General features: G+C 40.0%; 2 protein-coding genes across 2 annotated transcripts; both read left to right on the top strand.

Annotated features, from left to right (window-relative positions):
• The first annotated feature begins 707 nt into the window (after positions 1–707).
• On the top strand, positions 708–6,826 carry gdf10b (growth differentiation factor 10b). The gene is made up of 3 exons (XM_023395507.2): positions 708–1,180; positions 2,768–3,669; positions 4,268–6,826. Exons 1-3 carry the CDS (start codon positions 919–921, stop codon positions 4,457–4,459), a joined length of 1,356 nt encoding a protein of 451 aa, XP_023251275.1. The 5' UTR covers positions 708–918; the 3' UTR covers positions 4,460–6,826.
• Positions 6,827–8,455: 1,629 nt separating this feature from the next.
• On the top strand, positions 8,456–13,115 carry gdf2 (growth differentiation factor 2). Its single transcript, XM_023395497.2, has 2 exons — positions 8,456–8,927; positions 10,195–13,115. Exons 1-2 carry the CDS (start codon positions 8,468–8,470, stop codon positions 11,112–11,114), a joined length of 1,380 nt encoding a protein of 459 aa, XP_023251265.2. The 5' UTR covers positions 8,456–8,467; the 3' UTR covers positions 11,115–13,115.
• Positions 13,116–14,429: the final 1,314 nt, after the last annotated feature.

Genomic DNA, 14,429 nt, shown 5'->3' with positions numbered 1-14,429 from the left:
ATCTTCTCTTAGGTCTGCAAAATCTACAGTGGTGTTAGTGTTGACTCTTTTTTTGGATCACTCAAAGCTGATAAGAATCTGAGGCGGCTTTTCAAATCTACAAACAGTTCACTCCAGCTAATACTGACATATAAACACTGGGACAGTGTTGGTATTCTACTGTTAATGGGCCGGTTCACTCAAATTACAAAAAAAGTGAGGTAAGGTATTTGCTTATGTTTTTTTAGGGAACTTTGTTCTTAGTGAACTTTGACACGCAGACTCGTACTGTTGACCATGCAAGTCTAAAATTATTATGCTATTAGCTTATTAGCTATGTCGCACCTTCTACTTTCTGCTGTGGGAGAATTAACTGCTCCACAAAAGAGGAATGATTCAGGACCATTAAGATAAAAACACACAATGCCACAGATGGATATTGATAATGATGAGAAATTGCATTTTTCTTTTAAACTTATTGCAGCTTTAAAACTCTGATACTGTAAGATATTTGCCTCTGAGCCTGATGATGGTGCATGAATAACTTTTACTGTAAATATATTTACAGTAAAAGTTACCGCTCTCATGGGAATCTCTTCTCTTCCAAACTTCGCCTCTAATGGATACTGGTAAGTAGTTGGTCTGAGAGGCTGCATGGCTCTCGTTGGCTGTGCGCTCCGAGGCGTCATCATCTGTCATCCAGCAGGAGCGCCTCATGCATGCGTCCTTCCCCGATCTCCTCCCATTGTGGAAACAGCTGTAGACCGTGAACCGTGGAGTGCGGCTCTGACACGGATTACCTGGATACCGGCTCGGGAGTCTGGGTGGGCATCAAGCAGCGAGAAATAGATAAGGAGCGTTTCTTTGATTCTCATAAAACACACATAAAAGTTTCACAAAGTTTCTTTTTGAATGGGACTATCTCCTTGAACATCAGCCATGGCCAGCCGGCTTTTCCACTTGCTGCATTTATTTCTGATTGTGGAGTTCAGCTCTTGTAAACTCGTCTCTGAGGATCTTGGTGGAGCCGTGCGTCAAGGTGCTGATGTCGCACCGGCGGTGGATCAGCGCGTCTTTGCGCACGAGAGCGCGAACCGGGACATGGTCTCCGTCAACATGGTCAAAGTGTACGAGAAGTACAGCAAAGAGCCGCGGAGCCAGAAGGACGGAAACACCGTGAGAAGTTTTAAAGCTGTCCCGAGTGAGTGACCGCGCGAGTCTGCAAGAGCTGTGTTATCAGACTGAACAAACCAGACTTATCCAGTCATTACTATTAATATACATTAACGTTAATACATGTGGGAAGGGAAGTCTAAGTCAGTACATTATTTTATATACATTATCACTATTTTCTGCTTTATTAAAAACCTTTTATCTTCAGCCTGCCTTTATTTCTATTTTTTTTTATTGATTAACGAATATTGATTGGGCATTTTGTTAAAAAAAAAGACTAAGCAAGTTTAAAAGACCAACATTTCTCAGCTTTTTAAAATACTGAAATACCATGTTTAGTTTTTGAAGCATGCTTTGTGTTATTCAAGTCATAATAATTCAACTGATATCCACTCGCTGGTCATTTTAATCACAAACAATAGAAAGTGGTTAAAAGTCCATTTTTATGTCCAGAGGCAAAAATAATAAAATATAATAAATTATAAAAATAAGAAAAAAAAAATACAGAATGAACATACAGCATAATGATTCTCTCCTTTACCTTATAAAAACACATTTTGAAGTAACATAACCATTTTTATAGCACTTAAATGTAACTCTAGATTTATGCCATGTAAAGAGTGCTGTGTATGTCAATCTAAATCTCATTTTTGCTCTCCCATTGTAAAGAAGACTTTGCTTGTTTTAGTTACACTTATTTCTGTTGCAAAAAGGCCGAAAATTCACATTAAACTTGCAAAGTCCAATTTTATGCATGAAATAACTCCTCGTAAAAATATCTGATCTTAATTAGTTCAACAGTGGGACGTCCTGAACGCAGGGAGTTTTGTCAATCACGCAGCAGCTCTGGATTCCCTTTGGCCTAAACATCTTCACCTCCATGCTCCGTCAGTGTTGTGATTTACTGAACACGGGGACTTTAAGTCTGAAGCACCGTTAGCTCCCCGGTAGCTGTAACAGCCTAGGTGTTAGACAAGAGCCTATTATCACACCCAGACAGCGGCTGCACGGCGAAAAGCCTCAGAGGAGCTCCTTCTCCTATAAGCATTTCCATATGCCTACTACAGGCCTACTGGACTGATCCAATATTTGTCTTTCAGGCTGTGGTGGAAGTGTGGGAGACAAGGTTCAACTTCAAGAGTATAGTGATCTAGGATGAGGTTTTTTTTTGTTCATGCGTGAGGCAGCCACTTTTAATGTGCTGCACTTAATATTTTCCATGCTGCCGCTTATGTCAGTCAGATGTGTTGAGAAACATTTTGTGGAAGATATATTGGCTTCTGTTATTCATGGTCACTCAAACGTGCCAGAATGAGATGATAAAGCAGAGAAAGAGAAAAGAGGGGAAAAGGTTCAAGGCAGCAACTTGATCGCTTCGGTCGTCTTTATTGTTCGTTTCAGAGAGGGGTGCTCCTCCAGGGCTTCAGCATCTGTTTGACAAAACATCTGTATGATGACTATGAGTATGATTCTTAAAGCTATTAGACATTAGAAAAAGCTTGGAATGAAAATACGTTTTTTTTTTTCAGTTTTCTCAGACGTTTTACAACTTGAAGAACTTGTTTTTCTTGTCATCCGTTTCATTCTTCTTCTAATTTCTTTTCAAATCTCCCAGGAGTCTCACATGGCAAAGAAGTGTTCCAGTTCAACCTGTCCTCCATCCCAGACTCAGAGCTCATCCTCTTTGCATCGTTTCACTTCCTCTACAAGCGGCCCCGCCACCACCAGCGACCGTGGCGTTTCCGAAGGCCCCGCCACCCTTCCGGCGGCCTCCATCATCCCCATCCTTCCTCCCCACAGCTCCTCTTCCGTGGATCATCCCCAAACTCAGCTTTTGCAACACCGCTGGGAAACATAACTCTGGCTCCTTTTAAGAAAGGCTCTTGGCAGTCGAGGGATGTAACGGCAGTGGTGAAACATGCCAAGGATGTCAAAGCGCTCGTGGTAACAGTGGAGTTTGATACAGAGTTTGGGGTGTCTCGGATGCAGCAGAGGAACCCTCACGGACAAGAGCGCCTCTCACCAGCCAACCTGCCGTATATTCTGGTATACGCTGACGACCGAGCAATAGATGAGCCAAACAGTGTGTCCATGTCACTCCAGCGGTACGGGCCCTTCCCTGTAGGGGACGACGCATCCTCCTCAGCCTCGAGGATCCGGAGGGAGCTTCACCTCCAGATCCAAACAAATGACATCCCCGAGGTCCAGTTCAACACCTTGAAGAATCACGAACTGTGGCAGAACACATATTTCCCAGCTAAAGCCAAAGCAGCAGTCAAACCGGGAAGGAAGCAGGGCCAGGAGAGCAGCGAAGGCCTGAACAAGCCACAGGTGTTGAGCTTCGATGAGAGGACGATGAAGAAGGCGAGGAGGAGACAGTGGAGCGAGCCCAGGGTTTGCTCCAGGAGGTACCTCAGGGTGGACTTCGCCGACATCGGCTGGAGCGAGTGGGTTCTGGCGCCAAAGTCGTTCGATGCTTACTACTGCGCCGGAACCTGTGGGTTCCCCATCCCTAAAGTGAGCATGATAAAAGATTAGACTTGGATTTAAATAAAATAACTTACAGAATGCATGTGTTCATACACTGCATCTCACATCAGCACTTAAATAAACTGTAACTTCTGAAGTTGGATGTATTGCAGTGTGTATCCACATTATTAGATATTTGCTGGCTTAAGTTGAACATTGCTGTATTGGTGGACACAACTACACAGTATTTACTTGTATTTTTTTTAAAGAAACTCTACTTTTTGTGAGTTGTGGACTGAGACAAAGTTAAGTTTTATAGAAAAGTCCAGATTTGAATGGACGGGAAATGGACTGAAATTCACCCATTCATACACACACTCACACAACAGTGGTAGCAAGGTATCATGCATGGTGACAGCAGGAGCTGAGACCAACCCTGTTATTTAAATCAAAAATCCAAACTACACATTCAAATTCAAAAGCAAAGAAAGAGTCCAGATGATCTTTCAATTAAAAAAGGCAAAAAATCAAGGAACACTTGAAATATTAAAATTACAATAGATATAATATTTTACAACAGTTCTCACACAGTTTGTGTTCATTTGCTTTAATAAAAAATGCCTTTTGCTGTCACTTATTGCCTCAGGTGGTGCGGCCCTCCAATCACGCGACCATCCAGAGCATCGTCAGAGCTGTGGGAATCGTCCCCGGCGTCCCTGAACCGTGCTGCGTTCCAGAGAAGATGAGTCCACTCAGCGTGCTTTTCCTCGACCCAAACAGGAATATGGTTCTCAAGGTTTACCCCGGCATGTCTGTGGATACGTGTGCCTGTCGGTAGGGCTGGAGCCACTGATCCGTCAGAAGGACATACCTATAGATTGAGGTTACAGCAGGAAGACACTTTTACTTTTCAGATCGAAGGCCAGTCGTGGTCAGACACTGAAGGCAATTGAGACGGACTGGAACTAAAGTGATATGACTGTCAGGGCTGTTGTTCCAGAGTCTCCGCCTGAATAACTTTTTCTCTGAGCTCTTGGACTTGTTTGGTGTCTACCGTGGTTTGACATTGCCTTAACTTTTTCCTACTTATCTAACAACTTCCATTGTCTTTCTCCATTGATCCACCATCACTTATTTTTCCTTGCTCTTAAAGAAATCTGTATTTATAATTCTCTGTATTGATTAGCTGGATGTTGGATTCTACAGAGGTCCAGTAGGTACATTTCTTTGATTCTTAATAAGCTTTCTCTGTCCGTTTTTCTCTTGTTTTACATTTGGAAAGATTTATAAAATGATTTTTACCTGTTTTGTTTTTGAAACGGATTTGATTTGCTCTGGTCTCAGTCTTGATCGGATGATCTGGGTTTCAACGATTTTCTGAAACCTTCTGACATCTGTATCCTCTGCTGCTTGCCTCTGTCTTTCAAATTCAGACAGAAGTTTGGACAAACTGATGAACTGCACATTGACTCACAGACTCAGAAGGGTTTTGGACACAGAGGTTGAATGGCAGCTCATTTACATTCCACCAATTAAACCAACCCTTGTTGTGTAAATACTGCAGCTACTAACTCAAAACTAAAGGGTACTTGTTTCTAAGTGATGTGTCACTCCAAGTGGGAGACATTGAACGCCTCCCATATGTTAGCAAGAAATGTTATTCATGCATGAGAGGTAATATCGTCTTTGAAATATATTTCAGTAGTCATTTGTTGATATCTTGTATATAATGTGTGTATTTTGCCACTGAGAGTTTAAGTAACAGAACCACTGTGTTGCATGTTTCTGCTACAGCAAAGGGAGAAAAAAAAATGGTGCGTTGCTGCCACCTGCTGTGCATTTTGGGAAAGTTGAATGGACATAATTTCAATTCAAAAAGTTTAAGTACTTTCTGTGTTTCCCCTTAATACATAAATACTGTTTATCCAATTGTACAGTTTGTAATATATACAGTAATGATGAAAGATAGACAAATGTATCCAACCTAACTGACTGTATGGCTAAAAGTGTATTTGAATAGTTTTATGTGTGTTTTAACAAACAAACCACAGACATAATGTATGCTTGGTATGGAAATAAACTAAATTGTATATACAGCCAAAAATAAATATTGGCTTTATTAGGTTTTATAAGTTTATAAAGCTACACGTCTACATTTGACATATACTGTATCTTAGCATAACATACTGCATAACAATATAATATATAGTAATATAACATCCACCATACATATACATTAGATATCAACACATTAGATTACATATATTTTATTTTAAGGCTGATATTTTGGTTTATTGGTGTATTGTGCTAATCGTTTATTATTTTTTATTAAATAATAGGTTTTTGGACAGTTAAATGTATCAAATGCCATGATTATGTTTTTTCTCTGAGTTAAACTACAACTGAAGTACTGAAATTGAAATACAAGTCCCTCGTCTGTAGACAAAAGTGATTGTATTCAATTTTATTTTTTTATTTTTTATTTTTTTTAAAGGTCCCATATTGTATAAGTGAGATTTCCATGTGTTGTTTGATTATAGATCAGGTCTAGGTTCTATATCAATGCTGTGAAAGTATCAAAGCGCTCAGTCCACAGAAAAATCTGCATAGCCTGTATTCAGAAACTGAGCCTTAAAAAGAGCCCTGAGCCCCACCCAACCGGACCCCCCATCCAACCTTAAAAATTTGCTTTCTCTGAGTATTTACCTGAACTTTGCTATATTTTTACTCAGAAAACAGTCAGCCAATCACAGCCTCCTCTCTTCTGATTGGCTCACCGACCTGTTGTTACTAGAGCTCCAGAGAAAACCTGAGAGAGGAGATGTAAAACTAAACTGAGATCGTTTTTGGTTCTTAAAGCTCTCATGGATATCAACACTTCAAATAAAATACAGTAAAAGTGTAAAATATGGGACCTTTAACATACAGTTTTGGTGAACATAGCAAAGCATTTACACATAGCAAAGATTTTTCCCTAAAGAGTTGGTGGAGACCAAAAACAGATATAAAAGCGTGTGAATACTGGACTCATATTTGCCAAATTAGGGTTAGAAACAGGACCACCAATGTTGCTGCGTGTATCCTGGATGTGTAAATAGGCTCGTTAGCCATATCAACTTTACAAGGTAATTTGTGCTTCTTCTCCCAAATAGCTAAAAGTTAATGCTGCTTCAAGGAGCTGTTAAAAATAAAATAATTAATTGGAGAGTTTTAATGTTCCATGGTGGTCTAATTGCTGTTTCAAAGCCTTTTGCGCCCTGATATTCTGAAGGAAACACTTGGGTACTTGTGAATTTCTTGACCTGAAAACAGATAAACATTGAATATACGGAGAGAACAGTGGCACATTTGACCGTGCAGCCCTCAACAAATATCAGTATCAGTAATCAAACACCACAGGCTATTGGCCAAACCCTCTTTTAATCTAACAGGATTTTACTACATATTTCTCTACCGTGTAATGAGATGACCACAGTTTCACAACAGAACTTTCTCAGTCCAGTTTTGACCCTCTGTGTTTGTTTTCATCCTGCGTGCCGACATTATTTGCTGTATCCATGCCAGTAGATTTTGTCATTGCCTTTCATCACTGATTGACTCCAAGAAAGCACAGCCAATGAAAGCATTTTTATGAAACGCCGCATGGGCCGAGTACTGACTGACTGCATGGCTGAAAGACAGAAATTCCAAGATAGGTCAACGTCCCCAGACACATCAGCTTGTGGTTCAGGCCTCAAAACCCCCACAGGAACCTAGGAGTCCCACTATCCCGTCTACCATCCAGGACTTACAGAATGTAGTGATGAAAGCCTCCACCTTCATGTCTTTGAATAGAAATAATTTCTGCTCTTGTACCTTTCAGATTTTACAGATTCCCATTATTAATCTTTATCACTTCATGAACTCTTTTCCATGAGTTGTTCTTTTGCCCTGAAGCATCCTGATGTTCACAGGAAGTGATTCTATGTTTATTGTTTTCTTGAAATAAATATAAGAAGAACTGAGCAGTTAGTGATGGCCACCATGGATGAACAGAACACTACAAAGGGAAGGAAAAATTCAATGACTTTTGTGATCCCCTGACTTTTACCAGCAGGTTTACATTTATGGTTTTGAATGAGATTTTTATGCCCCGCCAGGATATATTAAAAATAACTTTGGTATTCCAGTGACCTTCCATCTAATGCCCACATCAAGTCAAAATATTAAGTTGGCACAGCTGAGGTCAAAGTTCAACAAATTTAAACTTTCAGAGCTTTTTCTGTGATAATGTGAATATGTTTTCAGTCATGTTAATTTAGTCTAGTTAACATAGAGTGACATACTGCCCTCTATGTAACTGATTATGAGAGGTTTTTTGAGATTATCTCTCTTGAAAATTGCACATTCCTGTGCTTATTTTGGGTCTCTCAAAGAAATTATCTTCCCTTATCAGCACTATTAAAAGTGTGTGGTCTACAATGTGCAGTGGTTGGATGCAAGATAAAAAAAAAAAAACTGGAAGGAACATGTAGTAATAATGGTGGTAAAGAATGCAATGTTCTGTTTTGTTTCTTTTAAGCAGTTTTGTTTCCACTGGCCTGAACAGTTTCACCCTCAAGCTGGGAAAAGGCATTTTATGGAAATGTCTGCTTGTCAGTAACCTCACAGTTTCCATTGCCTCCCTCATTATCGCCGTCAAGTGTTTACAGTGTCTTCATTAGCAGCCAGCCCTCTAATGATAACAAAGCTTAAAAGAAGGCATCAATGACAGTGATAAGCATGGCCAAGCTACTATTTTGGTTGACACAAGTCCCCCTGTTTACTCTGGGAGCATGGGAGCGGACATCAGGACTGTTGTCCTTGCATGGGGGATCTCCATTTTCAAACCTTGCCATCGCAAAGTCTGTTTTCACGCCGGGAAGAAGGTAAAGATTGTGCCAGCTCAGTGGATTGGAGAGGATATAATTTCAAAATGCTTAGCTTCAGAGCATTTCTATTTGAGGTTTGTTTGAGTCTGGTTGTTTCTACGGGCTCATGTACCTGTAAACCTCTCAATAATGACATCCAAAGCGAGGACGCTGAGGGATTCTACTCTCAGCTGTCAGAGGTGGACCTTCTGGAGGAGGAAGATACAGACTTGAGGACGGAGACCCTCCTGGGTACCATGAAGGAGGGCTTTTTGAGAAAACTCAACTTGTCAGATGTTCCTCAGGAGCACAGCAAGATCTGCCCTCCACAGTTCATGATGGAGCTCTACAACAAGTACGCTTCGGACAGCTCGGCAATCCCTCAGTCTGATGTCATACGAAGTTTCGCTGTCCAAGGTGAGCAGCGTTTAACTTGTCAAGAGAGAAGTGAGATCATTTTCTGTCAAGTTGATGGGAGTGAGATATTCCTGGGTAATTCATATTATTAAAGCTGCAGTAGTGGTTCCCAACGTTTTTGGCTTGTGACCCTTCTAAAACCCTCTTCACTGTAATCAAAAGTGATCTTTGTTTGATATTTTTACAGGCCTTAAGATCTTAAGATAAAACATAAGAAGGAAAAAAACAATTAAAAATATATTTTTTTAAAACAATGTAATTTTGTGTAGCAGAAATCTGATATCCTTGCAGACCTTCAGATTTATCTTGTGACCCCTTGTTGGGGTCCCGACCCCCAGGCTGGGAACCATTGCTTTAGAGTATCCCAGAGCATTTTCTTTCATTGAACAGTTGCACAACAGCATGATAGCCTAATTACTGCCCCCAAAGACTAAAATGCTTGGATCTTTTCTACAAATGACCAAATAGAAAACATACCTAACAGTTACTCACTCCCACTATATCAAAGTTGAACTGAAATTTGAATTCTCTTTGCTTTATGTGTTGAAATATCTTTGTGAAAATTGTGAAAACAGTGTGCTTCACGACTGGAGTTTCCTATGGCAGTGTTTCACATTCAACAACCACAGTTGCTACGGGACAGGCTGTCAGAGCCCTGTAAAGCCCACAAACAATTTATCCACTTTTCAACAAGCCCACGTAGCATTGGTTATGTACTGTTAGCAATTTAAGGAATCTGTCCCTTACAAAGATCAACATTTGGGAGCTGGACCCACTATCATGCTGTTAAGTTTGTATTCCACCCAAAAAGTGGAAGCTACCAAGCTAGGCTAACTAGCTTCCATGTTGAGGGTTAAAGCGAGTTTAGTTTTAGCCTTAGTTTGCTGACATAAGCACTGATTCCCCGTTAGATGTTACATTTGGTTCATGTTATTTCAACATCTGCACGGCAGCTCATGCACACTTTAGTTTTTGTCCTTATCAACAATAGGCAGGGGTCTAGCTAGTGTTAGTCGAGTTAGCTGAGCAACTGCTGAGTCAACACTTTATAAGTTACTTAGATTTGACAACCCACAACATGGAGTGACAAACATACAAGTCTAGGTGTATATATATATAACCAAACACCAGGGATATAGGGTGCTGATTTCTTCTGGAAAATAAACTTTAAGTTCAGTCCAACATCTATGTATGTAATCCCAAGTCATACTGTAGAAATCACAGCTGTTTCAAATGAACCCTTTCATCTCTTTGATCTCTCCAACAGATATCACTCTCTTTGTGACAAATGGCACAAAGTCAAAACACAGGCTGCACTTCAATGTCAGCATCCCCAGCCATGAAAAGATCACCACGGCTAAACTACAGCTCTTCTTCTTCCCGGATGCCAGGGCAAGGGTCACCGCCCACAGTTTCAAGGCCACCGTCAAAGTTTATGAAGTGGATCGCAACGATTTGACATCCACAACCCAGCTGCTGGTTGGCAAAGAGATGATAGGCTCGCAGAGTATGTGGACAACGTTTGATGTAACCACAGCTATTCAGAGCTGGATCAAGTCAAGCAATGGAGCAACTGTTTTTGATGTAGTGGTGGATAGGAAAGACTGTGGGGCTCCTGATGGTGGAGAGGAAGGAGCAGGCTGTTTAAATATGAGTGTGTCTGTTGGAGATAACACTTCAGCAGCCATGATAGTGTTCTCAGATGACCTGGGTAGCAGGAGGAGGGAGACAAGGAAGGAGCTAAGAGAGATGATTCTCCATGAAGAAGAAACCATCTTACACTCAGGCGCCGACTGGAACAGAGAAGAGGAACTTCAAAATGAGATCCCGGAAGCTCAGCATCCACGGAGAAACAAAAGAAAGGCAGAGCGGGAATACTGCCGGCGGACCTCACTCAAGGTCAACTTTAAAGACATCGGCTGGGACAGCTGGATTGTGGCGCCTCCAGAATATGACGCCTTCGAATGTCGAGGCCTGTGTTACCACCCGCTGACGGACGAATCGACCCCATCCAAACACGCCCTCATCCAGACACTGCTCAACATCAGGGACCCCAAGAAGGCCAACATGGCATGCTGCGTCCCCATCAAACTGGACCCCATCACAGTCATGTATCAGGAGAACGGACGTCTCACTATAAGATACCTGTATGAGGAGATGAAGGTGGCTGAGTGTGGCTGCAGGTAGTTGAGGATGGTCAATTTGCTCTTGTGGTAGCCCAGGTGAATGTATAATGAATAAATAATATGAATAAAACATGTCCAAGAGCGTCTATTACATCAGTCATATTTTATAATAAGACCTAGAGTCAACAGCCATGCTAGCAGTTCTGATAGCAGCTCCGTGCCCTGATATGCAATGATAATAAAGCATCTATATATCTATACAAAGTACAGCTGAGGCTGCGAATTTCATATGTTTTCCAGGCTATAACTGGATCAAAAAGTGCTAGATGAGAAGACAAACTTATTAAAATTCATCCTCTGGGGATCATGAATGTGCATACCAAAAATTTCCAGCAATCCATCCAATGGTTGACCAGATATTTAAAAAAATATATCAAACTCATGGTGATACGAAAAGGAAAAATCCAAAAAGCCACCAAAGTCAGTAGGATCCATCTTCTTGGGGTCATGAATGTCCACACAAAGCATCATAGCAATTCATCCTGTAGTTGCTGAGATATTTCAGTGTGGACCAAAGTGGTGTACCAACTCACAGACCAACATTGCCATATCTAAAGCCTCACTGCTAGCATGGCTAATAGAATTAACTGTGCTGAAATTACATATACTGTATGAATATTTTTACACTGTAGCCTTGAAATAAACTCAAAAAATAGTGAAATGTCTTGAATTCAGTGCAACAGAAGAACCACCAACATGTCAATCCTTTTCTGTTTCCAAATGTATATTCATGTGCTGAAATAGATCTTATTTAGAACAGTTGACCTTTGCTAAAATTATGTCATTTTTCACCTGATAACACTATCCAGCAGAAAACCAAAGGACACAGACATTTTTACATTGTATATTTGTTGTATGTAAAAAGCTTGCAATATGTTGGCTTAATATGTTTTTAGTTTCAAAACTAATAAAAAATACATTTTTTGTAGGAAATACTGTAAAACGGACCAAAATTTTTAATATGTATGTATATATATATATATGTATATATATATATATATATGTATGTATATATATACATACATTTATATATAGTATAATATATATACTGTTGGTTAATCTTAAGCAGATCCATTAATAATGCAGTGTTTGTAAAACAAATAAATTGACCAGTTGGCATTAATAGGATGGCATTTAATGGCACAGCTGTTCATCTGCTAATGTCATGCTACACACAATGTAAATCTGTATATTGCTATTGTAAGTGTTTATAATAATATATATATTGTAGCAGTCTGCAAATTACTGCCACACAGACTTGTACAGAAGGTTCTGCTTATACCATGGTTAGTTTTTGCATGCTACATTGCTGCTGTTGCTTCTACCATAGGAGAAACTGTGTAGAAAGTTCTGTATTGCTATGCAGGGCAGCTGTAGCAAACGTCAGCAGTGGACATGACTGCAAGGTCTGTATTCATCTATATGAGGCTGACATTCTTACAAATCAGACAGAATAATAGCTTAACCATGCAGTTTCAATCTGCCAAATGCATAATAAAATCTGCTTTCCTCTGTGTGTTAGAGCTGCTGACTCTAATATAACTCAATCCATCTAGCATGAAGTGGAGAGTTTTTACAGTGCTGTATGTCTCATGATGTCTACATTTCCATTTTGAGGTTTTGATACAGTTTATCCCGCACTTAGTGCATTGCATAACGTTTTGGCATGACATAATGTCTTTTTCTGTCAAATTCCTACCCCTTTAACTTCCGGTGGTGACTATACGGTAGTGTACCAAGAGACATAAAAACCACCAGAGACTAGCACACCAAATACAACTCAATTGACACACAAGAATACGTAATTCCATCTTTATTGTCTCTTTTTTTTCCTCGCATCTTAGTACCTGCCACTAAAGAATCAAGGTAACATGTTCTGATGAAGGTGGCACAGCTGGATCAGCTGTTATTCAGCCTTAACAGCTGTATTTCTACTTTTAATGGTCTGGAATTGATGGATATATCCACTGTCCAAATAAAAAGAAGGATGCAGTTACCACCACCAGCACAGATGTGTTTTTGTCAGTGTCTGTCCATGTTTACTCATAAAAAGTTTGTTTTTTATACTGTGTGCAGATCTGTTAAACATCATTGTGTATAAGGATACTGAATGCACATGAAACTGTTTGTTGTGGATCATAGCCCTTGTAGAATAAAAGTTAAAATAGTGTCCATATGTGTGGAGTAGCATTACATTTTAAACACACACTTTTATGGGGCGGGACGTTTTTCCACTAAATAAATTAAGTAGCAGTGGGATGACTGAGTCCTGCACCAAGTTACAGTTGTGTCCCACTCCTCATTAGATGACAGTGAAAACAGCTGTACATCGTTGTATCCTCTCAGCAGTGACTGGACACTGTCAAGTAGTTAAAGGAAGTGTGAATTTCTCAGTCACTGGTCTGTAGTTGGAGATATGTAAATAGATTCCCGCGAGGCTGTGGGTTTTCTTTGTCGACTTGTTTACTTCAGTTTTCTTTTTGGCTCTTATCTATAAAGGTTTTTAAGTTTAATGTCTTACATACAAGTGTTTTCACTTAGTTTGCTACCTCACTTGACTTCAATTTCAAACTGTGCATGGAGTTTGATGACCCAAGAAAGTTCCCAGCATAGCTTTCCTGACCTCAACCACTGAGTTGGGTGTAGCTATGCTGCCAACTGCTACGCTGAGACCTAATTACCAACTTTTTTTTTGCAAGGACTCCTACCTGCATTTGATCCAATGCTCATTATCCATTTCAAAGTTGTCCAGTGCCAATCAATGTGCTGCTCTTTGAGGTGTTACTATACAATAAAGCCCACAATATAATTTACTGCCAAAATAAAAATACCAAAAACAGAAAACACACACTAACCTCCAAACTGCAACAACCATGGATATAAACAGCAGAATGCACTTAGAATTAAATGATCCACTCACAGTTGGAATAACAACCTCCACAACTCCACATTTCACACAATTGCAATTCTATTTGTAACTGTATTTTAAGCAAGTTAGAATTTAGGGATTTCCTTGCTGTTCTTATATTTGACACACGAGGACAAAGTATTACAGAATTCAGCATTTCAAAAGTCTTGATTAGCATCCTGGGAATTGGCAAAGAGGGGATTGTGTTATGTAATGCATGAGGCGGTATTAAAAGTTAAGACGTTAAGATTAGCTGAGCACAGGGCAGAGATTACATCCGGCTTCATAATTCTGAGCTGCAAAAATGTCTGGATCAGGGTCTTATGAGGTCCTGCACTGAAGTCATTATTCATGTCAGGTTCAAGCTCAACATACAGATCTAATTCTTCAAATTAAATGAAAGGGTTA

Source organism: Seriola lalandi, unplaced genomic scaffold (assembly GCF_002814215.2).
Source record: "Seriola lalandi dorsalis isolate HSWRI2012SDOR001 ecotype SW California unplaced genomic scaffold, Sedor1 jcf7180002054965, whole genome shotgun sequence".
Classification (NCBI taxonomy): Eukaryota; Metazoa; Chordata; class Actinopteri; order Carangiformes; family Carangidae; genus Seriola; species Seriola lalandi.
Note: the sequence above shows the minus strand (reverse complement) of the source record. Positions and strands in the feature narration are given on the sequence as shown.